This window comes from Anoplolepis gracilipes, chromosome 5 (genome assembly GCF_047496725.1).
Source record: "Anoplolepis gracilipes chromosome 5, ASM4749672v1, whole genome shotgun sequence".
NCBI classification, from domain to species: Eukaryota; Metazoa; Arthropoda; class Insecta; order Hymenoptera; family Formicidae; genus Anoplolepis; species Anoplolepis gracilipes.
Window position 1 is genome coordinate 5,710,117 of NC_132974.1, and position 26,017 is coordinate 5,736,133.

At 36.3% G+C, this 26,017-nt stretch overlaps 2 protein-coding genes across 2 annotated transcripts in view; one reads left to right on the forward strand and one right to left on the reverse strand.

Annotated features, from left to right (window-relative positions):
* Positions 1–22,393, reverse strand: part of Stet (stem cell tumor) — a 373,411-nt gene extending 351,018 nt beyond the window's left edge. Inside the window, exons 1-4 of the mRNA XM_072891883.1 lie at positions 21,700–22,393; positions 18,102–18,346; positions 17,687–17,710; positions 17,447–17,611 (exon numbers count right to left, since the gene is read on the reverse strand). Coding sequence (XP_072747984.1) covers positions 17,447–17,611; positions 17,687–17,710; positions 18,102–18,284 — 372 coding nt within the window. The 5' untranslated portion in view covers positions 18,285–18,346; positions 21,700–22,393. The remainder of the gene's footprint in view (positions 1–17,446; positions 17,612–17,686; positions 17,711–18,101; positions 18,347–21,699) is intronic.
* Positions 22,394–24,072: 1,679 nt separating this feature from the next.
* LOC140666081 (soluble calcium-activated nucleotidase 1) lies at positions 24,073–26,016 on the forward strand. The gene is made up of 4 exons (XM_072892853.1): positions 24,073–24,831; positions 24,949–25,152; positions 25,216–25,373; positions 25,457–26,016. The coding sequence occupies exons 1-4, from the start codon at positions 24,225–24,227 to the stop codon at positions 25,667–25,669; spliced, it is 1,182 nt and encodes a 393-aa protein (XP_072748954.1). The 5' UTR covers positions 24,073–24,224; the 3' UTR covers positions 25,670–26,016.
* Position 26,017: the final 1 nt, after the last annotated feature.

Sequence of the window (26,017 nt, forward strand, 5' to 3'; positions counted from 1 at the left end):
AATTACTTGAGTTTCTTGTCCAACACATTCCCTGGCGATAACTCAAGCCGTTTTAAATCACCGATTCAAATCTCAAATTTCACGAAAGAATACAAGACAGATTTGTGAGTTTCATAAATATATTGAAATTATATTGTTTTATTTATAAATAACAAATATTTTATAATTTATATTTTTACATTCTTCTAAGAAGATTTTAATCCTACTTCATTTAAAGATAAAATTATATCGCATGTTCCTAAAATAAAAAAAAATAAGCAAATTTATAAAAATTTTATTGTTGAATTTCAAGATATTTTCTTCGTTCCTAAAATATCTCGAATAATCGCAGAATCAGATTCAACAAACACATATCAAAGATATCTGTGTTTCCACCTGTCGGCGAATAAATGCGCCCATTGTTACGGACTTAGTTCCTAACACATCAACAATAATCTGAGCTAAAAAAAAATTATATATTATTGTTGATTCGCATAACACTAGTTCCAATGGAAAAATATGTTCTCACAATTCTATTTTATAGCAATGTTTATCTTCGCCATTTTTACTTACATATTAAATAATTCTATTTTGAAATATTTTAACATGCTTCATTAACAGTAAGTAACATAAGACATATAATATTACCGATAAAAATTAATCAATATTGGTTAATGTTCACTTTATAAAAATAACGACTTAATTTTTATAAAAATAATTCTCATATATTTAATTTCCTTTCGCGGATTTACCCTTCTATCGATCATGCAAATTCGAGATATCATGACGGAACGATGAAAGGCGATCTCCCTCGAACATAATGATTCGCTAGAAACGCGGAGCTACGGACGAACGGGATCACGGGGGACAGTCAGTCGGCGAAGTACGATAATGCGTGGGTCGGCGGAACGGAAAGATGGTAGGAAGAGAGAGAAGTAGCAGACAGGAAGCAGCTGGACTTCGAAGTCGCGTGCCACGCAGGAAACACAAGCCGCTTCTGCAAGCCAAGAGAGAAAGAGAGGGAGACAAATGGAGGGAGAAAAAGAATCTCTCTACTCGCGGCTCGCAGGCTGCGCCGTTGCTTTGCCGACAATCGTATGAGGAGAGGAAAGGATCGAGTGGCTCGAGAGAAGAGAGAGAGAGAGAAACTCAAGTCTAAGAGGGCTTTTATTACCGGGAGGACATCCTGACACGTGCTCCGAGCATATCGTCGTTAAACGTTTGCCAACGGGACCCTTAATGGCACGCGACGACATCCTTCCAGGTGGGGCCGTCGCAGACGCCACGTCGTGGATATACGACGTATGTACACGCAGGATGTGCGCACAAACGTATGTGTAAATACAGCTTTATACAGTCGATACAGTGAGAAAGTTTGATTTATATAACAGTATGCATTGTACGTGTTGGATATTTTATTAATATTCGTGTATTCACGATCGTATAAAACATAATAATATGCAATTATTATCCAAAATTGCATTATATATAACATATGGATAATTATGATAAACTAAATTTTGACCGTTCTAAATTATCTGCAACTTGCATATATTCTTTTTATATTTATAAATATAATACGAAACAATTTTTTCGTCACCTAAGGTTGGTTATGTGCTCGGATAAAATTGTTTTTGCAATTTTATATAAACAAAATATTTTACCCGCTATTTGAGATAAAATCGTTCGGTATTACACTCATGTTGCATCTCTCAAAGTGAGGGAAAAATAATACGGATATCAATCAACGAAATAAGGCGCGTTGCAAAAACTCACGATATTGAATTTAACGGGTGTCTAATCAGCCAAATGGAAAAATCTTCCGGCAGAAACACCACGTATCGACCCTCGCTTACAGTTGATTTGCGATCAAATTATTGAATGCAATGAAGTAGTAAGAGCGAGAAGAGTGGTGAGCTCTCACCACCACTGATCCTCAAGCCCCCTTCTCCCTCTTCCATCTCTCGCTCTTGCGGAAGAAGAAAAGGAAAGAGGAGGAAAGAGGAAGCGGGAGCACGTGTTCGGATGGCTATCCGATGAAATAAGAGACCGGAAGCATCTGAGAGAGGGGGGGGGGGAGCAGGGGGGAACGGGAAGCCGCATTATTTGTTCGGGCGCTTTATTCGATGGAGCTGGACTCCCCAAGTTTCACTCGTCTATGGGGTGACTCGGGCGAAACGAGCGCGCAATCTGCTAACTTGACAAGACGCGATACTACCGACCTCGTTTCTCACCTCAGCGAGAAACGAAGGCACATGTACTTTTTCGCACACTCTTTCCCTTCCATTCTCGCATTTGCTCGATTACCTCGTCACGAATCGAGAAAGGTTATTCGATAAGTCTTTAGATTATTACACTTTTAGAACGATAAAAGACGCAAGCAATGTTTTATATATACGCAACATGCATTCCCCTTCTGTGTACTGACATTTAATAATATTATCGTTATATGAAAAAAACAGAATAAATATTATATTATATTTGTAGATGTACATTATATTTCCACGATTTGTATTTTTCAGATTGATCTAGTTCAAAATTAACGAAACCAAATTTGCTTACAATATTGAGATATTCTCGCAAATATACGCTAAACATATGTTAAATATTATATTATGGAAAATATATTCCGATCTCAAAAGTGTCAATTAAATATATAATATACCGTAAATTTCCATTTTATTTTTGATCCTTTTAATATTTTTAATATTTGATACTTTTATTATATTTTTTTTATTCGATACTTTTTATATAATATTTTTATTCGCTTTTTCTAGCGTTGGATTCGCACAATTTGCACGGCAAAATTCGCAGCAACACGCGTCTTTGCGCATTATGCCGGACCATGAAGAGAAGGGCGTATTCTCCTTCTGCTCGCGATCTACCAGGACAGACGTCCTTGCACAGAAGGTTTTTCTAGTTTCCGCTCGTAAATGCTAAGTGCAGACTTCGCTATCCTTTGCTCAGAACTAAAACGAGAAGAACAGCTGGCGTCAGTGCCAAACAGAAAGCAGGTTGCGTATAGCTGAACCACAGTACTTCTACTCTTTCCCTCTAACCACCGCGTTTTTCTCCCGCCTGTCTAACCTCCTCCCCGTGCTCCCCTATCGCCATTTTCCTCCGCGTACTTCCAACCACCCCCGTATCTTGTTACCGACAAGCACAAGCCCACCTGGACTCGTAAGGGTTACGAGCAGCAGCCACTCGTTTCATATACCCATAGGCAAAAACTTGTATAAAAACCAGTGTTGCTCGTAACAGTCACAATGTCTGATCGAAGGAGATTTAAGCGAGCTAAAAAAAAACAACAATGGCTTTCAAACACAAATCATTTTGATATGTAAAAAGTTTGTTCTCATTAGAATAACATCGAAAAAATATAATAGATATATTAAGAGATTAAAAGAGATTAAGAGAGATATATTTTAAAGATATATTAAAAGCGCTTCAACTGGTTTAAATATATAATAATTATATTTGTTGGCGTGAAATAATGGAATTCTGGTATAAATATTTTATTAATATTTTACACTATCTTTTCAGTTACTTTTTTAAATTTAGGCTGATATGCAATTACATGAAACTCTAGTGATGTACGATAAAATAAAAATTTTTAAATAAATAATAAATTGAAAATAAATTTTCAATTTATTATTTTATTATATGTGATGGAAGAAGGAGAAGACTCACTTCCACATAAACAGTTTTATCGAATGTGTCCATTTTGCTGTCTATCCACTACCAAATTCACAAGCAAAGATAACAAGCAAATAAATCGGATATTCGATCGGTACACATATTGGCAAAAATATAAAAATATGAAAGACATTCTTGTCTGAGTTTCTATTTTATTTCAGTCGACAGGATACACAATATAGTCTCATTTTGTCGTCTTCGAGCTGTAATAATTTACTTGTATTGATTTTTTCCGTCTCTCTCTTAAAAAGTTATGTTCTGGTATTGCCATTATTTTGATATTTCAAATACCATTGAAGAGTTTAAAATAGATCAAAACGTTTACTACTTTCTTTTATTATTAATTATAATCTTATATTAAATTAAATTTTTAGCCATATAATATATATTTATTTACGCATCTCCACAAAAATCTCTAAACTCTTTATTTTTATTCCTGATTTTATAACACATCTAGCTTCCCTCTTATTCGCACTAACAACATTAAAATCCATTAATTTCTCTTTTTTTATTTTTAGTTATATCCACTACTGTTGAATGTACAAAATTAACGGTTAACTTTATTAGCAAAAAAGCTTGTCGTTAAATTTCGCATTTTCCGTAAACGAAGGCATAAAAAGGCGACAAAAAGCGATATGCAGTATGATTCTCGACGACATCCAGCCAACGAAACGTACGCGGCGGGACTATGAGAAAAAGGAGTAAATTCGCATCGATATTCCGATACACTCCGGCTATCGTCCGTCAGTTGGAAATTTACGACGACAGTGTCGTGACTGACCGTCGCGTGGAAACGAGCGAAATTCGCGGCGTGCAGAGAGGAGACGTTGCCAACCGCCGACGGTGTACGCCCAATACACTATGGAGTTGTACCTCGCGTCCTCGCGTGGCGTGCAGCAAAGATAAAAAAAAAAAAAAAAAAAAAAGAAAAAAAAAGGGCCGAAAAAGAACACGTCGGCGGATCCGCGGCAATATGCCAATACGGCAATAAAGCGGGCTCTCTTTCTGCTTCTTTCTCTTTCCCTCGTTCTCATGCAACCCTCTATCACCACCTCTTTCCATCTACGGCGCCGATATAAACAGGCGCACAATGTCGACGCAAAAATGCCGACAGATGGGATTCCCGCCCCCTCGCTACGTCGCCCGCATGCTCTCACCCGTCCCAAACCCCTCATGAAACCACCCACAATGCTCGCTTTCATAGCCTTTCATCGTTTTTCGTCGGTTTTTCCCGATCCGCGTGATACGAGCGCGCGGCATCGCGTTTAGGCGGATGAAAGCGGCCGATATAAAAGCCGCTCGCAACAAACGACAGCCGCACAAAAAAGATCCGCACTAGCGCGGCCAGTAGGTTCGTTAAATTCAGGAAAGTGCTCGCATTAATGCCTTGCACTTGACGTTTTGTCTTTTTAATTCGTAATACATACGTAAGTCAGCATGAATGTATGTACCGTGCCAATTAGAATCATATTAATTATGAATTACATCAAATTTAAAATTTTAATTGAACATGCCAAAGAAATTTTAAAAGCCATTGCTTCTTAAATACAGGATGTAAAAAGATTGCAGATTATTAGCTACAATATATATGTATTATTTAATTTTTTCTTTAATCTAATAAATTTAATAATACAATTCTCGCGAAATTAAATAGATAGAAATGTTTATAGCAAATGGAGTGGCGTGAAAAGAGTGCAAAGAGCCGTCGCAGAATTTACCCAGGCTGCGTTTTCGGGGACCGATCGTCTGATCAAAAGACCAAGCACTCGAATGCAGGCTAGGACCAAAATCCTATCTAGATGCTTAGCTGTTATTGAAATGGCATTCGCAGCTGTTTACTTCGTGCATGCAGCGCGACATCGACAAAAGGGTTTCGAGCTAGCTGCCAATTTCCTCAGAAACGAACGGGGGCGGAAAGAAAGGTGAGAGGCAGGGGAGTGAGCGAGAGAGGAGAGGGGCTTGTAACCCGCTTGCACTATTTTCCGGCCACTTGGTGTGCACGCGCGACTTTATCCGCGAGGACACAAATGGCTTTGTGGCTGCCAAAGGTTCGCCAAACAGGAAGAGACCGCATTTGCCTGGTGAATACACAGATATCCAACACTTCTTAGCACCTCGTGCGAGGGATACGTAAATACATTGTATTGGTGACTCTAGTATATTTTTGTCGAATACAAAAGGATTTTTTTAAGAAAAAGAAGAATGCTCGTTGAAACTATGTTTGAATCACTTTAAGATTGATTTGAAATAAACTAATAAACGATTGATTCAATTATGATGAAAATGTGATCACTCTAAAATAATTTATATTTATTATATTATTATATTTATTACATTATTATTTATTAATTTATATTTATTAAATATCAACATCAACTGTTAAAGTTTTCATTACAATAAATTATAATAAGTTTTTATTTCAAATAAATAATAATAGAATAGTTAATAGAATAAAATTAATATTTATATCTATAACGTATATAAAATTGTAATAAAATATAATCAAGTTGACAAAATTTAACAATTATGTAAATTATTCAATTAATTAAAATAGTTGTTACTGGATTAAAAAATTTTTAGAACGAAATGAAAGAAGGAATAATAAAATAATTAATTGTAAAATAAGATGAGAAAGAACGATCAAATTGGCGGAAGTCAAAGAAGAAGAGACGATTTTAATGGGAATGAAAACTTTTACCGCCTTGCCGATGATTACAGGTTAACGAGGCGGCAGTAAGTGCCCACTCGTCCAAACGATAATTGGTCGCTGATCGATTCGTGCCGCGGAACAACTCGCGGTGAGTCCGCTACAAATGCGAAAATCTGCCTCGGTCGTTCCGACTGTAACGCTCGCGCGAGTAAAAATGACGTGTGTGTAAAACCGAGAAGCTATATGCGTCGGCACGAAACTGCAGTTGCGGATAATTGGAGCGCGGCTGGAGGGACGGCAGATTGGCCGGAATCGACTTCCTTCTATTTCTTTCGTGCTTTTAGCAAGCAAAAAGCGTTCAACTCAAAAGAAATAGATTGTGAGCAGCAAATCAAATATCAAAGAATATACAATTTTTATCGCGAATTAAAAAAACTATGATTATATTAAAATCATTATGACAATTATTATAACTATATATGTATATATAAATATATATAAATTTAATTTAATATATATACGTATACATTGTTGTATCATTTGTTGAATGTTAAATTTATAACTTCAAGTCATAAAAAATGTTAAACAAAATAGAAAAAAACATAATATTTGGGAAAATTCTCTTATCGCATGCATCTTGCATGCAATTGCAATCAATAATTGATAAACTGTTGCCTGTCGGGGTATAAATTAACCGTGACGCGAGAGAAAGCGATTGCGATGCAGGCCGTAAAGAATCCGGTCGAAACCGGTGCAGCGTCTCGGAATGGAATATAAACGAGCGAGGGGCACGCAACACTCCTGATGAGCATCAGCAGGTACATCGTCGCGCTTCTGGATATACCATCGATACAGAGCGCGGTTATATGGGTTGCGGATTCCCCGCGGCGCTTGTATCCCGAGTAATCCTCAGGAGTGTGCGGCGAGCACGCACGGCATTCTGGCAATTCTCACGATTTCCTCGTCGACCTCGTCGTCGGATCGACCCGGAGAATCATCCACCCGCTTATATACAAACCGTCCTGGTCACCCAACGGATTTCTCCCCATCTATCGCTCAGGTGTATCACCGATTTCCCTTGCTTGTACACGCTTGTCGCATTATCCGCAGACTCGTAGGGACCTGCAAACGATGTCGAGACGAATCAGCGAAAGGACTCTCGACATCTTACCCGAACACGTATACGCCTTATAAATACCTACAATTCCACCGTTGGTGATGGCCATTCAGCCATGTGTTGTTAAAAATATAAATTTGACAAACTAACCCCCGCAAAACGAGGATTGTACCGTCGTTAGTTGGATTTTCCTGTAGACTGTAACAATAGAGATTCGTGATTCGGCATAAGTTAAACTGATTTGTGTTTACGAGCGCATTATATGGCTATTTTAACAACACGACAATGACAGTTGGTATACAAAGAACGGATGGTTATTATTCCTGTTTCATAAGCTCTAAATCTTGCTTGTTTCAGGTATAATCGTTCTACAAACAAGGAACGCATTTACCGAAAACTCGCACTTCTCGCAGATGCGGATAAGATTAGGCATGCTCTGTCACGTCAAATGTTTAAGTTTTTCTAGAACTGCGAAACAAAGTTTTCCCAAGCAGTGAAAATAAGGCGCAGATGTTATTATTTGAAAAACGTTATATTAGTATAAGAAAAAAATTATGTTAAATATATTATTTATAATAAAATTGGAGAATTGAAAGAGACCAAAAAAACAATTATTTATAACAGTACAGTTGTAACATTTATCCTTGCTACCACGATTATTTGTAGCAAGATATAAATCAGTTTAACATGTTAACGTGACCGACTTGAGAAAAAAAGATTTTCACGAAAAGAAAAAGAATTTTGGAAACGTGACGACAAGAATGCAACTTGGGTCGTATACAAACTACGTGAGCAAGCATGACGATGACGAGATTTATAGAAAAACGTGAAAAAGAAGAGTCGCTTTATATATATATATATATATATTTATGGTTTATGGCGATATTTTGTCTTTTTTTGTTTCACGCACACGTATATACATATAATGCGCATATTTCACGTACTCATGGGTATCTGTTTATTTACCATAATTAAGAGTGAATGAATGTTGAAATGATGATGTTAATGTTTGAAAACTAATGTTGATATATCAAAACTGAAAACAATTATCGAAAGAAAATTACAGAAATTTCAACAATTTAACAATAATAAGTTTATTTCGCTGTAATTATTAATAAATTATCCGCTATCATCAATAACACGTCAATTATGTGTCAAAACGAGCCAACAGCAATGATAGCAACAATATATGCATTTTACAGTACATTATTTTCTCTCTACATAAAATGTCCAATTTTTAGATTTGAATTAAAAAATACGAGAGCGGATTCTCTCGCAGTCTCCGTATATTAAGATAACTAGAGCTTGACTGTGAAAGAAGACATCACGCCTGGTTCCCGCCAACAAAACTATACTGGGGCATTGTTTCGGTTCTCGTATAAACGAGCGACGGGAGAAGCTACGGTCTGTATGCAACTTAAATAGAGACACCAAGCGAGAGAAGGGTGCACCGAAGGTGCGACGACGGTAGGCAGTGGTGGTGCTAGTCGGTCGTAGCTACTCGTCGTGGGGCTTAACGATGATGGGCGTGGTGGAAGCGGGCCGCCTTTGTCCTCCGCGGCGGTCCAAATTATGTCGAGCGGCACCGAAATCAGCCCGGTCCGATAATTGGCAAGCTGTTTGTTTTGTCGCAGACCGTGCCGACAACAGATGGCTACGTTCAGTCCTGCCGATGGACCATATTACGACCTGCTATTATCGGCCGACCGACCAAAATAATTGATCGCCCAAAACCGAAGTTTTCGAAGAGGACGCCGAAGCGTGAACGCGAGGGACGATGAAATATCCCAGCATACGCATTGTTAAGTCATCTACCGAAAATCTACCGCGGACCTAGGGTTCGACATCCATTAATCGCGGAATATCGTGACGTCGGCGGAGATTGTCTTGAAAAGAGGATAATAATTAATGAATAATACGGCGAAATACAATATAATCTCATATTGAAATATAAAATTCGTATTCAAACTTCAATTTAATTTACGAATAATTGCTTTTAAACGAATGACTTTTATGTTGCCTTGTTTCATCGTAACGAACGGTTAAATTGAGAGTCAATGTTCGATAAAACGCAACAGGTATAACACAAATAAATATTGTACAACTGATTACAATTTTAAAAATGAAATCATACTTGCATTTCAATTTCTTTTCCTCTTCCTCCTAAGGACGGAAATCCATAAGAAGGAAAAGGAAAACAAATTACCCGAATTAGTAAAAACGACCCTTATGTAAATTGTTATTCGTTTAAGCATAATTACATGATTACTATGATAATAGCTTATGAGATACACTTCTCTTTAAATATGAAGCAAATGCGAACAAATAATTAACTTTATTTATTTTTTTCAGTTATATAAGCATTAAAAAGCGAAATGTACTTGTACCGTGAGTAATCATGCGGTGAAAGTGTACAGGGAAGAACGAAAAAGTTTACTGATTTAGCAGTTAAGCACCTGTGGCATTCTATACGAGGTGAGATGAGGTCATAAGATCGCGGAAAAGCTGTGAAAAAAAGGAAGCCAACATCTCGAATGATCTTCCCTGTCTTTCGTTAGTTGGCGACACCGTGCAGCCCTCGACAATCTACCACCCTCGGCAATCTAACCACCCAACAGGTGGCAGCACTATACTACACATACATTTTTCGAGATGAAAAAAAATTTCTGATACCCCTAAATATAAATTCAATTATCATCATATGCATCTTACTACAACCAACTTTATACTTTAATATTAACGTCATTTATTAACAACCAGAAAAAATGGTGTTATTATTTACAGAGGAAACTAATATAAGTATAAATATAAAAGAAAATAGAAACTGATTTACAAACCAAAAATTAATTGATTATATTTTAGAATCTCCATTATTTATCTTAATCAAATTTTTACAATTATGTAGATTTTACAACCAATGGAAAAATATTTAGCGATAAAAATACTAGCTTCAATTATTTTATTAACATTTTTTTAAGAATACATCTCAAATTCTAAATACCACGTTTTTCATTGTTTCAATACTTTGTGTACTACTCTAAAAGAGATGAGATACAAACAAGTTCCTTTATCTACATTCTTGCTATCGTATAAACGACATGTCTCCTAAAGAGAGTAAAAAGATCTCAAAGCAACAAGCACCCTCGATCTATCTTGGTTGGCAGCGCACAAGGCAAGTGGCCGATACATGCGATAATAATTAAGCAAACGGCTTGTCCGCCTTGCAAATTATTTTTCGAAGTATCGTGTTACGGGATCAAGAGACAGATAAAAAAAGTGTCAGCGGCATACGTTTAACTTGTCAGTCGTAAAATACTCCTCCATGAAAGCGAGAAGTATTAATTAAATATACTTGCGCACAATGCACAAAAAATCGACAAAATCGGATACACGAAGAAGAATAATTTTCGACGAGTAAACTTTGTTTCGATCCATCAAACGCATAATTAAAGCGAAAATATTCCTATTCTCTGAACGCAATAAACAAACTCGGCGATGTATAAATTATGAGACGAAAGGACGTGCAGGAAGAGATACAAGACAAAGCAATATCTTCACTCAAATAAAAAAGGCGATATGGGATATCAAACAACAATGTGGCGTCGACAAAATCGATATCGGCCGGACCGCAAAAGAAGAAGCGGGATATATCTGGCTCTCGAGCTCGTTTCATCGTACCCGAGGTGGTATGCGACTCGTCGGACCCGTGTAACTTATCTCAAGTGTTGCCGAGATTGGGCATGTTTTGTTTCGACTCTGTCCCCCTAATTAGAAGCCGTTTAGACTTTTAGGTCGACCGGAATGAAGTGTGGTCGCGCGAGATCAGACGATCCGATAGCGCGCCAACGAGGAGACGTAACGACGGCGGAGGATATGTCTCTCCTCTTAATTCCACGATCCTTGACGATGTTACGCCGCGGCTATGTACAAAACGAATGTTCTCGAGAAACCGTCGAGAGAGGTCATCGCCTGGAAGTCTGTAACGACACCACGTCGACCGTTCCCGTACGCCAGAGGAGGAAAGTATGTGAGCCGAGTTGTCGACCATGCGCCTTCGATCCGCATAGATAAGCTCGCATATTTAAGAATGCTTTTAACGGGTCGATGCGAGCCAATTGCCTCTAATAGGGGAACCTTGTCGTTACTGCTTTGGATACACGGCGAGCGAATAACTATAGGGATCTACCGGACAATTAGCCTCGAATGACAAATCTACTTCTACAGTCGTAAAACTCATAAGGCATCGTTCCAGACACAATGACGCATAGCTTCGGGAAGTTACTAACGACAAAGTTAATAAGCGTATGTTGTCTAATTATATATTATCAAATTCACATGAGACGTGAGAATATAATAAAAGTTATATAAAGGTATAAATTCGAAAAAAAAAACATATTTTTTTAAAAAACTTGTATCAAAGATACGATGATTATATAATAGATAATAGTTATTTTTCATATTTCCAAAGTAAAAGAAAGGATGAGTGAAAAATATGAAAAACATATATTGTGCGACGTAAAACTTCTGTAATCTGTAAGTTGTACGCACAGACGAATAAAAATAAAGTTCCAAGCGCGCGATTAAATATTTAATAAAAGATGTACATTTCAAAGATTTAATAATACGGCGTCTTCGTATACGTTTACAGTGCATACAGATACAAGAGCAGCGGAAGATAGTCGTCGCTTAAATTACCTCTGGATAGAGCGTATTTACATGCGTGCACAGGACGAAGGATCCTGGGATCGTTGTCAGAGAGCATAGAGGAGGCTCAAAGGGATCGAGAGGCGCGCCTGAGAATGGAGATTTAAGGGGCCGACGTGGGTGTGGGTGGCTACAGGGTTCCCGATGGCGTCGTCATCGTCGTCGTTGGTATCGTCGTTGTTGGCGTCGTCTACAACGTCGTTGTAACAATTCGCCGCCAACGTGACGCCCCGTGCTTATTCCAACAGGACACTCATGTATATAAGGCCCTTCTACGTGGCATTTACATTATTCGGTCCCGACTCAAATCTAATATTATGAATCACGCGTCCTGTCTGGGGTCCGTGTATAATGGGGTCATAGGTCGGTCCGCCTCGCGCGGAATTCCTCGTCGTTCTTCTGCACGATAACGAAGAAACGAAAGAACAAAGACATGAGTCTGAAAAGACATCTCACGCCAGTATCGAAAAATATCGAAATATTTTCATTTCGGATTAAAATATATCCAAAACAACGAATAAATATTAATATATAAATCCGGCAAATATCATACATAATTTGGTAAGCAAAGAACGTAAATGTAACCTCGCATTCTGCTTAATGATGATACGCGAATGATTCAATCACGTTAGTTTAAGTGAGACAAAAAAATAAAAGCCAGTCAAGCGGCATTAAAGGATACCGACTGTTACGCGATTTATTGATAGAACGAAAAAATGAAAGGGAAAAACGAGATGAGAGGGTGTAACAAGGCCAAGCGAGGATGGGTAGAGACGAAAGAGGAGAGGATTTTCTTAAATTGCACTTTGTAGCTCCTGAGAGACCTTACACAGGGATTTCAACGCCCACGGCGAGGGATAACGAGGCGAGCACCGGGGTCCCCCTTCGTGGAGGTGAGAGACACACACCTGTGGGTCCATCGTCGCAACGTGCGGCCCACGGGGACATAATTGATATCCGGGAAGAGCAAAAGGACGGCGGACCGGTGGCGGTGCCGTGCGGCGAGCGAGGAAGAAATTACCTCAGAGAGTAGGGGATGGTGGAGAAGATACGGAAAAAAAAAAAAAAAAAAAAAAAAGAAAGGACCACCGCGATCGTACGGGAATCACCGACTTGCCGAAACTCTGGCAAAGGCCATCTATAAGCATCAACAGAGCATTCTCTGTCTCCATCGCTCCTAGTTCTGTAGTTTGTTTCTTCGCTAACCTTTCCTTTCTCTCTGTCTCTCTCGCTAATTGACGGTTTTGCACTGTGCAAACACGGAGTGACCACCTCCATCAGGATTAATTGCTAATCGCAGTTTCAGCACGAATCCTTCCTCCTATCGGCCGTGTTTCTCTTTCGCTCCTCGGGAATTTCGCCCTTATGTATGCATCCCCGAAGTACAAACTCAAGTTCAAATGTTCGAATATTTAAGTGGATGAAATGGGAAAGTGGATGTACCATGAGATAATTTATTCGAATAATCTTATCACATATTGAAGGAGATGTACACCGAAATCGATCGTACGAAGCGTTAAAAATTGAGAGAGTATCAAACCATCCGGAGAGAGAAAGAGAGATATGCTGTAAAAATAATTCTAGAAAGGGATTTCATCGAAAAATGAAATGCAACATCTTACAGGATAGAAAATATGAATATTATATTCTTCATTACTAGTGAATTATTCATTCTCGAATTTGTCTCCTCTAGAATTTATTTTTTACAGATATAATGTGCCAAGTTTGCTCTTCTATAAAATGACTTTGGATCCTTATATATATCAATATTTAATTTTATTACATTTAAAGATTCAAATTTCAATTTCAATGAATTTGCATTTGTACATATTGCATATTGACATTGCTTGTCATTAGCATATGCATGACTACCTTTAGATATTTTAAAATAAAGTTTCACTGTGTCAAAAGACAGATGAGATTATCACGTGATCGTTTAAAATAAGTATACGTGAGTTATATAATGCAATATGCGGTGCATGCGAGGAAATCCCAGTTACCGCCATTCAACAACGTCAACCGTAAATTATAGTACACATAGTGTACCGAGAATATTTGCGATTCCTCGCTTGTGAATAATTACTACCTTCACTTATTTGCATAAGTATAATTTTATTATAGTATATTACATCCCACAAAAACAAAGTAAACAATGTCTGGCCACACGTGTCTGAAATGTAGACTTAAATTTCGAAAACTAAAAACATTAAAAGTTGAGAGAATTTAGAAAATAAGTTGAGATATTTAAACGAAATATAAAGTAACTTTTGAAAATAAAGTATAATCAGAATTTAACTATCACAAAATTAGGCAAATAATAATATTGCAATAATATTGTTATTGCATCTTTAATTTAATGTGATACAAGATCTTTTTATTGTTGATTAATTGCGTACAGTTATTGGATACACAATTACAAACACATTTAAAAATATGTTTATTTGAATCAAAATAGAGCGCGCATATTATATAATATAATGTTAGCTATGAATATTTTCGCGGGTTAAATCGCAGTGAAAAAAGTTTTAGTAGTCTCTTTTTTGGATCAAAGTATCTACAAAGCGAGGATCAGTCGATAATCCTAGAATGAATTTTGTCAATATAAAGCAGGTAAACCATGAAAAGCCCAGATAAACGGATTAGCCTTTGACGAAGAGGACCTGGTTTCTGTAGTACATATAATAGAAACAGCGAGCGCGAGAATGCGTAATAAAAGAACTTCACACTGCAATTTGCCGATCTCGTAAATATTTTCCCCTTGTGAGAGAAAACTTTCAATCGTTTTGATATTAATCCATAAAATCTTTATACACATATAAGAATGATTAACTTTTATTTCGTTTTAATTAAACAAACAGTCCTTAATTTGTTACATTTATATGCAACAAAATAAATGAAAAAAAGCGATAAAAATAAAAAACAATACTAGAGATCGCCTGTTCAGATCTCATAAATCAAACACCTCTTAGTCACAAATGACAGTTATACTTCTGTCCCGAAATGATGGAGTACGAAAATGGCCGATAACGATATCGAATAGATATTGTACTGTTAAATTATTTATTTTTTTTTTAATATTTTTACTCTCGACTAGACTCATATTTATTATAACAATAAATGAGATGTCAGCCTTCACTATTGATCGCTTGCTCAAATTCGTGGAGAGTAAAACTATATTTTTTCTAATCTTCTTCTAAAAAAAATAGCAATTTCAAACGAAACGTTTCGTCCGTCCTATTGAAAATTCTATAGAAAATACTGCTTTCAAATTCTCACAAAAGACCAGCTTCAAGCCAATTTCCGAGAAATGGCTTACGCCACATTTATTCGTTAAAACGACGAGATGGACCGAGAGCCGTGTCTCTTTGGACGTTTAGCAATCTTATCAAAATTATACAGAGATCACAACTCAGATATGATTCTTACCCTCGCAAGGGGACAGTGACATTATTACAATCCTCGATGCGTAGTCAACGGCAAAATCTCACGGTTGATTTTCTCGAGTCTCGTCAAGACTCTCCTTACGCGTCGTTTAGCCCGTGCTTTGGATCGCTTCGATTTGTGCACGAACAATTTTCCGCCTCTCAACGTCAGACCCGTTTACCTCTTCGGGATCACGAGCGAAAGGGAGCATGGAGAAAACCACCAAAAACTTGTCAGCGAGTTTAAGCGCGAACAAAGGCCCACCCGTCGGGCGCGTCCTGCCTCTAAACGTTGAGATTATCATTGTGCCGATATTTATCTGTCAGTTTCTAGCCGCGGTTCCTTGCCCGATCATTGTCATTGTCGTGTGGTAGGATCAGTAAATTCCGAACCGTATCCCACATTTTTCAGGTTGACAAATAGACGGACAATGAGACATTCCGACGCGGGTAGAATAACACTATTTAACTACCGTAAACCTTTTTCGTCGACCGTCGCGATCCGGCTTTTGCGAAAACCGATGAAAATCGATCGTACTCCAATGTAAATTCCGACGCTGCCTTTTAAGCAGATTATATTGCGAATTTCTCATCGAGATTCTCGAATGGAACATGTGAGGAATAAATAGCACGTTCAAAGCGCAGCAGAAAATTGTATAAAGGAATATATATATATATCTCACGCGCGCATCACACGATGATTATCTACTTTCTATCTACAAAAATTTCTATTTAGATATCTATAAATTTTATAAAAATATAGATATAGAAAGTAATGACTCTCTATTCACTTCAAATATTTTTAAAGATAATAATCAAAATTATTTAAAAAAATGTTATAAATTAAAATTATTTTTAATATTTCATACGCATATGTAGCTTTGTTTGACATAAACTCATTTACCAGATTTGAAAAAAATTACTTTCCCTTTTTGAAGAAAAAACCATGAATAGAACACAATTTGCTACATTTTCGAAGCAATTTTCATATCATTCTGCATATGAAATGTATTAAAATTTATATACGCACAAAAACTTCAAAAGAATTAATTTACATAAAAATTATAATTACATATATGTACATCTCATTTATTAAAAATATAATTAAGAAATTATGTTTTTATTCATCTAGACAATGCAAAATAGATCTCTGTTAAGGTAACAGAAGATAAAAAAGAACAAAATCATTATTATATTATTATTATATTAGATACGATTGCATTGCAACGTTCAATAATAATGTTAACTTAATTTATATTTTCTGCTTTCAGTAAAAATGTATGCTAAAATAAAACGGAAAAACAAATCTTTAAAAAACTATTTAACGAATGATTTTATATCTTCTCTATCGAGCGAGCGTTTCACTGTCGAACAGACAGCACGCTGCAAAACCATCTGCTTTTACAGAACATATTTGCCCATCGAATGTTGGTGCTGAGAAATTTGCCATCCGTGCGCAAATCAGACATCCAACGATATCAAAATAACAGATGTTATGATAAAACAAAATAGAAATTGATACTGAGATATAATTTAATATATTACGGGTCTAATATTTTTTACATTAAAAATATAGTTTAAAAATATATTTTATATTATTATATCATCATAAAATATGTATACTATTTAAAAAACACCGTTCTAAGAATATTTTAATATATAAATTAATCTTTATTAAAAAATATATAAATCTGATCTTTATACTTTAAGTTACTGTTTTAATTAATAGCATAATTTTCAAATTTTTCAAATTACGCAATCTTTTAAGACTGCATTATTTTTGTGCATTATCACGTGTATATAGGACGTGAAATAGTATATAGCATGAAATTATCTAATTTTTTCTATAACATAAAAGACATGCAATGATAAACTCACCACATTGACGAAATCCTGGAAAGTCACTGCCTGAACACGCGACTCTTTTGCTCTAGTCAGAAGAATATCACGTTTGTTAGTCGGTATCTCCGCCTTCCATTCAGGGCTGCTCAAGGCTGTCAAAAAGTCCTCCAGCGGTATCTCTCCAAAACCCTCCGGATCAAACTGTAGATGAATGAAATTTATTGTTAGATCTAGTCCACAGAAAATAGATAAATAAATGTCGTAAATGATACGCACCTTGTCAAAGAGCATTCGCCATTTCTGTAACATAAAAATATTAAATTTATTTTAGTCATATACACTTAACATAAAAAAGATATCTTATAAACGAAACTATCTTCCTACATCTTAATTAAAAATCTGGCTATTATATCATACATTTTATAACTCGCAAAATGTTCTACAGTTTATATCTTGAAAAAAAGAGAACAATATAATAGTATCATATAAACCCTCTATTACTAATCAAGTTTTGATTAATATAATTAATACATTATTTAGATAATTAATGTATAAATATAATTACTATATTATTAATATAATTAATGATAAATTGTGATATTCCAACGATGAAGAAAAGCAGTTTGTTTTAATAATTAATTAGGCAGCACGAGTTGGTGGTCCATCACATGATTCCGAAACGATGACTCACATCATTAAGTAATTCCCGCCTATATTCCGATTCGTCAATATCGATCTCCGAGGCCAGATCGGTGTGATCGGTAACGTATCCATCGTATCCATGCGCGCTGTTCGCCTCGCTACGTGCATACTCTTCCTCCTCCTCGACAGCACCGGCGATGGTCGGTATAGAGGCACCGTTTGCCAGTAGCATTACCGCGCGCGGCACGAGGTCACCGGGTGAATCTCCTCATTCCTCCCTCTTTCGCGTATTTCCTGAAATACAAAAGGGCTACATGCTAAGGGCTACATGCAAGGGCTACGTGCCATTTTTGAAGCGATCGATTTTGTCGCTTTCTAAATGTGAACGATATCGACTTCTTCGAATTATCCGACAAACGATATTTACGGCACGATGGCTTTCCGGTCATGATTTTTGCATAAACCTCGATGACTCTTTATCAAGTATCTGAAGCATATTTGATAAACGCAATGCATTATTTTAACATTTCTGTCTTGAGCCTTTATTAAATTAATTTACTGCTGTTTCGTATAAATTAAATAATTGCTTGATATTTAAAAGCAACGAAAACAATTTTATGTAACTCGCTATAAAAATACAAATGGATATGCTAGATTTTTTTTGTAACAACTGAAGAACCATTACAGACTACTTCTGTACGATGATTTGCAAATAGTACAGTAATTGATTACGTGATTGTTGATGCAAGAAAATATTCGCCAGGCTTATAAAAACGATGAAAATAAGGGTACAAGGGATATTGATCGTCCTTGCACTCCTTAAGGCGCATTAGAATAGTGCCCTTGAAACTAGCCTACCATCCTAAAGCGGCGCAATGTGGCACAGCATGTTCGCGTGGCGGTGCCGTTTCCATGGCAATGCATCGATGATGGGATCGTGCCAACCATCCACCATGGCGCACACACTGTGCACACGGGGTGCATCTCGTGATATTAACACGTATATAATAATTGTACGAAAAATAAACAACGATATTCCTGAAAAAATCAAAGTATGCTCCTGCTCTTTGTAAAGTTATGATATCTCTACTTTGGAATTTTAATATAATTAATGGAGTTTTCTTCTGCGAATAATTCTAAAGTTCCTGATATGTTTCAGAAAGCTTTCTGCCGATGAAATATAAAAAAAATAAGGATCCGAAGATACGCTAAGTTTTTTCATTATATGAAAATTGATAACAACTTTTTATTTCAAGCGCAATCGATTTGAGTTATAATAAAACTTTCCGATAGAACACTTAAAAAGTTAGTTCCTTCAAAGCTTTTTAAAAAATTCCAGACATTAAAAAAAATTTTTATTTTTTCTGTTAATATAATTATCTTGTATTATATTATAAAAGTGTATATCATTTTTTGATGATTAACTTTGATACAGAATATAAATTCATAATATGTTTTATAAATCGTAGTACATTGCATTTTTTCAGATAATAAACATATAAAATAAAAATCACATAGAAAAATATACAATATTATAAATATTATAAATTATATTATCGGTAAAAAAAATATACAATGAAAAAAATACCATAAAAGTTCTTTGTTTGAATTATTAAAATTATCCACATTTTCTTTTCCTACTCTTTGCAATTCAATTATATATTATTCTTTAAATATATTTTTATTCCTATTCTCTTATTTAAAAATAACTTTTTGATACATTCTGTATAATCTACTAATCTACAAACCATCGCATAGTTCGATCAACATGAAACCATAACTATAGTGCATCCCAAATAATCCCGACCAAATATAAATCGGATCCCCCTCTCTTTCTATCTCTCCATCTTTCCCTGTCGCATCCTTCTTTCGATACTCGCGCGAACTACCCTTCGTTTTCGGTAGCGTCAACACCCGGGCAACCCCTCGGCTTCCGCAAAACCACTCGCATCCCCAACTCGCGTTCTTTCCTACCCTTATCTAGCTTTCCTCGTGTACCGCGACGATGTCTCGTAGACGTATCGTGCAAAACTCAGGGGCTGTTAAACTGAGACGACTGTAAGGTCATCGACCTTAGGTCTACACAGTATATAAGGGGTTACGTGAAAAAGAAAAAGGAATTCAGAATCTCATTATTTCCCCGATACTCTGCAATTTCAATAGATATAGAATGAAATAACTTGGAAGAGAAATCTCTTGAACATCGATTTAAAAATTTTTATGTTCAGATTTTTTAAAATATTTCTTCTATTAATAAATTTGATATAATTATTTAATGTAATTAATTCTCGCAATATTAAGTAATTACATAATAAAAATTATGCTTTTGCGATAAAGTTTAAAGATCTAATAAAATATTTTTAATATATTTCATTTACCTTTTAAAAGCCTTAATTATTGTAATTGCGCTATTAATCATATCATTAATAGGATTTCAATTTTTTATAAATATAAAATTTTACATCAACAATAAATCATAATTTTTAATGTGATAAAAAAAACCGTCAAAATTATTCTATACGGGGGGCAGAGACATCCCGATTCGTTCCTGATGCAGACATATCCCTTTACACTCCACCCTACCACGGAGTTGGATTACTTTCGACACTGATCCGTGACGCGCTTGTAAGATTTGTATAGCGCGTCATAAGTCAGCCTCATAAATAAGATGCGACGCGCAAGTAATCATTGCATGTTATTGAACATACTATGCATTTTGTAATCCATACATACGGGTCAATATAATGGAATCCATATAAGTGTACACCTGTATTCCATGGTAGAAACTGCTTATCATATATTTTACAATTACCAGCAAAAGTATGGGTGCAGATAAAAAACTGGAATACAATGTATGTTCCTTTATCAATTAAAATTATCAAAAAAAGTACACAAGTTGATATATTTTTTGTACTTATTCATGATTATTTTTATACTAATATAATTATAATAATTTAATTTTTTAATTTAATTATTTATTCACCTAGTTTTATCGAATATGCAACATGAAAATATTTCTATCAGTTTTTTCTTTCATCATTAAGATTTTGTTGTATTATTATTTCTTTATTTTTAATATTATTTTGTTTTACTTTAGTTAAAGGACAGAAGAGAAATGCCGAATTTTAATACTATAAATATTTAATCTTAAAATGTGCAGTCAGAATATTTACATTCTTTTGTAAACTGCAGTTTGATTACTTCGGCTGAGATTATGACAAATAACAGTATCCGTGTGCGAGCATACTCGTAGATATAGTATAAATAAACCGAGCATTGATGACGTAGTTTAAAAAGTAGGTGAAAAAAGATGGAAGATATTTAACCAGATGCTTGTTAAACGCGAACGTACAACACATGCAAAATGCACACATATGCATAAATACAAGCATAAATACAAGAAGGAAAATATTATTAGATATTACTAAATACATTTTCTCTCCTTTTTACCTCATCTTTATCCTAAAGAAATATTCCATTTATCCATATACTGTCCATATGTCTATAAACATATCAATATATCAAGACTAGGTTAAATTAAGGTACAGCTTTTCAACGTTGCATATAATATATGTAATATTCATAGCATTATCGAAATTAATATATGTAGTATTCATAGTATTACCGAAAAAGTAATCAAGTTTTACCTTTTGCAGAGAACGCAGTCCGCCGTTGAGGAGGTGATCCAGGAGCGAACAGGCGCAAAGGAGTACATTCTCGATCGCGATGTCAGAATCATGTAATTCGTTGATGGCACATTTCAAAATTGTACGCAGCCGTGATCAAGTATAAAGTATCAACAAAACCTAGCGTTCACACGCGACACGAAACTCGATCTCCGACTCTCCGAGCACTCGCGAAACCGGATTACGTCATACAACACACGCGTGAAATTACACCGAATCACAAAGAAACGGACGTAACCGCGAGATCACCGGCCGGCCGGCGTGTACCGCTCTCGTCCACGTGAGAATCGATGCAGCAATCAAAAATATCTCGTCGCGAAAAAGCATATTATTGGCGCTTCGCCGATTAATTGACATCCATAATGGGCCATTGAACTGAAATGATCCTCAGTCAAAAAGATGATTGTAGTTCAAATATCGTCCCGCAAAAACTGTGTTCAAGTGAATACGTGCGGCCACGTAAATACGTTGATATATAGATGTACATGATTTATATTAAAAAAAACATCAAACCTATTTATAGCGGCGTTCCCAAATCATACTTCGATACTCGTTGATCGTGTTCGTGACCGAAATCGGCAGCCGTGTTTACACTGTATCATTACACTCGCGATTGGCCGAACGCGCCATGCGGAACTGCGGCACGCGCGCGATCGATAATACAGGTTGTCGCGTGGCGATGGTGGTGTTGATGGGGCTGGAGGGGCGAGGGAGGGGAAAAGAGGTAGCGACGGCGGCGGCGGCGGCGGTGGCGGTGGCGGTGGCGGTGGCGGTGGCGGTGGTGGCGGCGGCAGCGGCGATGGTCGCGCGGCGCGATCGCACGTGACAGGTCACCTGATCACGTTCGAACGCGTGCGATAGATCGCACGTGACGAGTTACTTGATTACACGTCGAAGCGTACGCGACGAGCCAGCTGATTTAGTCCGAGATGAAAGCGGAAGCGGCTCGAGCTTGTGTCAAAAAACGACGAGATCGCTGACGTTTCACTCGCGAATACGATGTCGACGACGCTGGCGGCGGAAAACGCGTCATGCGACTGACGGCAGGTCTTGCCGCCCTCGCTGATTCATCCCCGACGTCTCCCCCGCTATCTACCAACGACCCCTTCGATTCATTTCGCCAACGCGCGCGGAGTCCAACGATCCTTCGACCCCAACCGATTCGAATGTGTACGCGTGCTCGACGTTGCTTTGTAGTCGTCGACGAGGCGCTAATTAATGGACCCCTGCAATGCGCTTTCTCCGTAATTACGGAGATCCAGCACATTGAGTAAAAATTGATCCGTAGAACGATTCATTTTCGAAATATCGCCATGTTTTACAAGCCTTCTAAATTATATAACATATATATGTGATACAAGGGAGATAATAAGAGATTTATTAACTATACAGTGTAATCTAATTTCAATCTTTTAAAATTCAATCATAGTTAATCTAAAATTAAGCTGTATAATTATGAAAACATTCTTTTTTATGTATGCGATAATTAAAATGACTCAACTTGGCAAATATATAAATATATTGTATAAAGTAGTTGTTAAACTATTTTAAAATATCGGAGAAAATCAAATATTATTCAATTTACCTTATACAGAAATTAAAAAATAATCTCTTGCTTGCACAAAAATAGTTTCGTTTATTCTCATCATACGGTATATTCATACTGTGTTTCAAAAGTATTATAAATTTCAGGTTATCGACCAGTTAACGTTACTCTGAGCATTTCCATAACCATAAATACATTGTAGTCGGTTGTAGCGAGAGATCAAAGATTACAAAAAGTCGGTCGCGCGATAGAGTATATGTAGACGGATTTACATAAAGCATGCGAATTAAATTTGCAATAAGTTGTGTATATATTGAAAAATGAATCTTCCAGACCTCAATGATCGGCAATATCATGAGATTTGTTTTTTTATTAAATTCATCATTCTCTCGATATTTTTTAAATACACGTCTTTCAAATTAAGAAATATGTAAGAAAATCTTGATTGTTTTAGAGGGTACTTACTTCAATATTATTTGAAGTGTCTACTAATCGTGACATAAGCGATGATGATGTAACTTCTTGTAAAAAACGAATAAAAATATAGAATACAATTTCTTAATTTGCGATAATTTTTATGTAATAAATCCACAATAATGAAATATATAATCACCGACAAGGTAATAGTAGATAGTAAGTAGTACAGTAGATATACTCGTATATCAAAGGGTGATTTTTATGTATGATAGTTCCTAAAATGGCCGTAGGTGACAGTACTGAACAGGACTGCTAACGTTCCACGATTACCGATCTCATTGTCAGTTTCCCCCCCTATTCATGACAACCAGTCATATGATTGTGTACGGTTGATTGCGTATCGCGAGGCGCTGTCGCCTCGCGAGAATATTAGGTTAGGACGGAACTGTCAAGTAACTGCCATGCCTCGAATTTAACGTGGAATTCTCGCGGGAATCTGATCGCTTCCAACATACGGAGACGGATGAGGAACGGTAACAAGGAGACCATGTCTTATCTACGCGATTGGCGACAGGCGTTACGCGCACCACATGTCTATCGAGTGGCGAATAGCACCTTCCGCATTCAAAGTCAATTCCTGGCGCTAATTCTCCTCATCCTGAGCGTACCAGTCTTCTTTTTGGCATATCCGCTGCTGCGTAACGTCGTATGTTCGCCGCCAAACCAGACTCTGACTCAGTGTCGCTATTACAAGTATAACAAAACGTATCCTACTTCGACACCCATCAGAACTTCCAAGGGTATGACTTATAGGATAGCGATAGTTAGCGACCTAGATCACGATTCCAAGCTCGTAGATAAGAAAGACACGTGGCATAGTCTTATGAAGACTGGCAGTTTTTACTGGAATCCTACTACTAATTTTCTATCTGTCATCTGGGATGATAGAACTGTCATATTATCCTCGTCCCTATCTATGAAAGGACGCGGAATGGAATTATCGGAATTGGTGACATTTGATGGTCGGCTATTATCCTTTGATGATCGTACAGGAATGATATACTTTATTGAAGGTGATCAAGTTTACCCTTGGGTTATCTTAATGGATGGCAATGGAAAAAATCACAAAGGTATATAAGTTGTATAGTAAATAATAATAATTATATATATATATAATTAATAATAATTATATATATAATTATATTGTTTATGTAGCATGCAAGACATTTTTTTAAATCTATTTTTAGGGTTTAAGTCTGAATGGGCAACTATCAAAGATGAGCAATTATATGTTGGCAGTATGGGAAAAGAATGGACTACGCCATCCGGTGAATTTGAGCATAACAATCCATTATGGATAAAAGTAGTATCACCACGTGGTGAGACACATTCCCTGAATTGGATTTCCTACTACAAACGATTAAGGCAAGCGATTAACATCGAATATCCAGGTATGAAAATACTTATAGTTTGTGACTGCGTGAATTAATTCATTATATGTATACTTTGCATAGGTTATATGATACATGAATCAGGCGCTTGGAGCGATATACATAAGAGTTGGTTCTTTTTGCCCAGAAGATGTTCCCATGAACGTTATAACGAGTCAAGAGATGAGACCATGAGTTGTAACATCATGCTGACTGCAGATGAAAACTTTATTGATATTAAAGTGTGTTTTTAATATTTGCTTTCATCAAATATATTTTAATATCTTATTAGATTGTGTAGTAACAGTTTTGAAATTTATTGCAGGTTACTCGTGTTGGAGATCTAATTCCAATCAGAGGTTTTTCTAGTTTCAAGTTCCTTCCTGGTTCACAGGACTCTATCATAGTAGCATTGAAGACTGAGGAGTATCAAGGGCGCACTGCTACATACATCATGGCCTTCACACTAGAAGGAACAGTAATAATGCCAGAGAGCAAAGTGATGGATAAAAAATTTGAAGGACTAGAATTTATATGACATTCTATTTAGGAATAGTCTTTAATCGTTTAATAAAATTGTAAATAGATGTACAGAGAATGTGTAATTTTAAATTTCTACAACTAGAATTGCAGCAATATAAATAAGCTAAGATCGTTTTTTTAAATGATCAACACTGCTACATTCAAAACACCAGGGTACAAATTTTATTGTCCTTAATATAGACCAAAAATAACAATCTCATAAGAATATATACACTGAGTTATAATTGTAAATATACATGTATATACTAATTAATGTACTTTTGAATCAGTACTTCTATTGTGTTTCATACGTCAGTTGCGATTATGTTAAAAAATACGAGAATATACGATATATATATTTCAT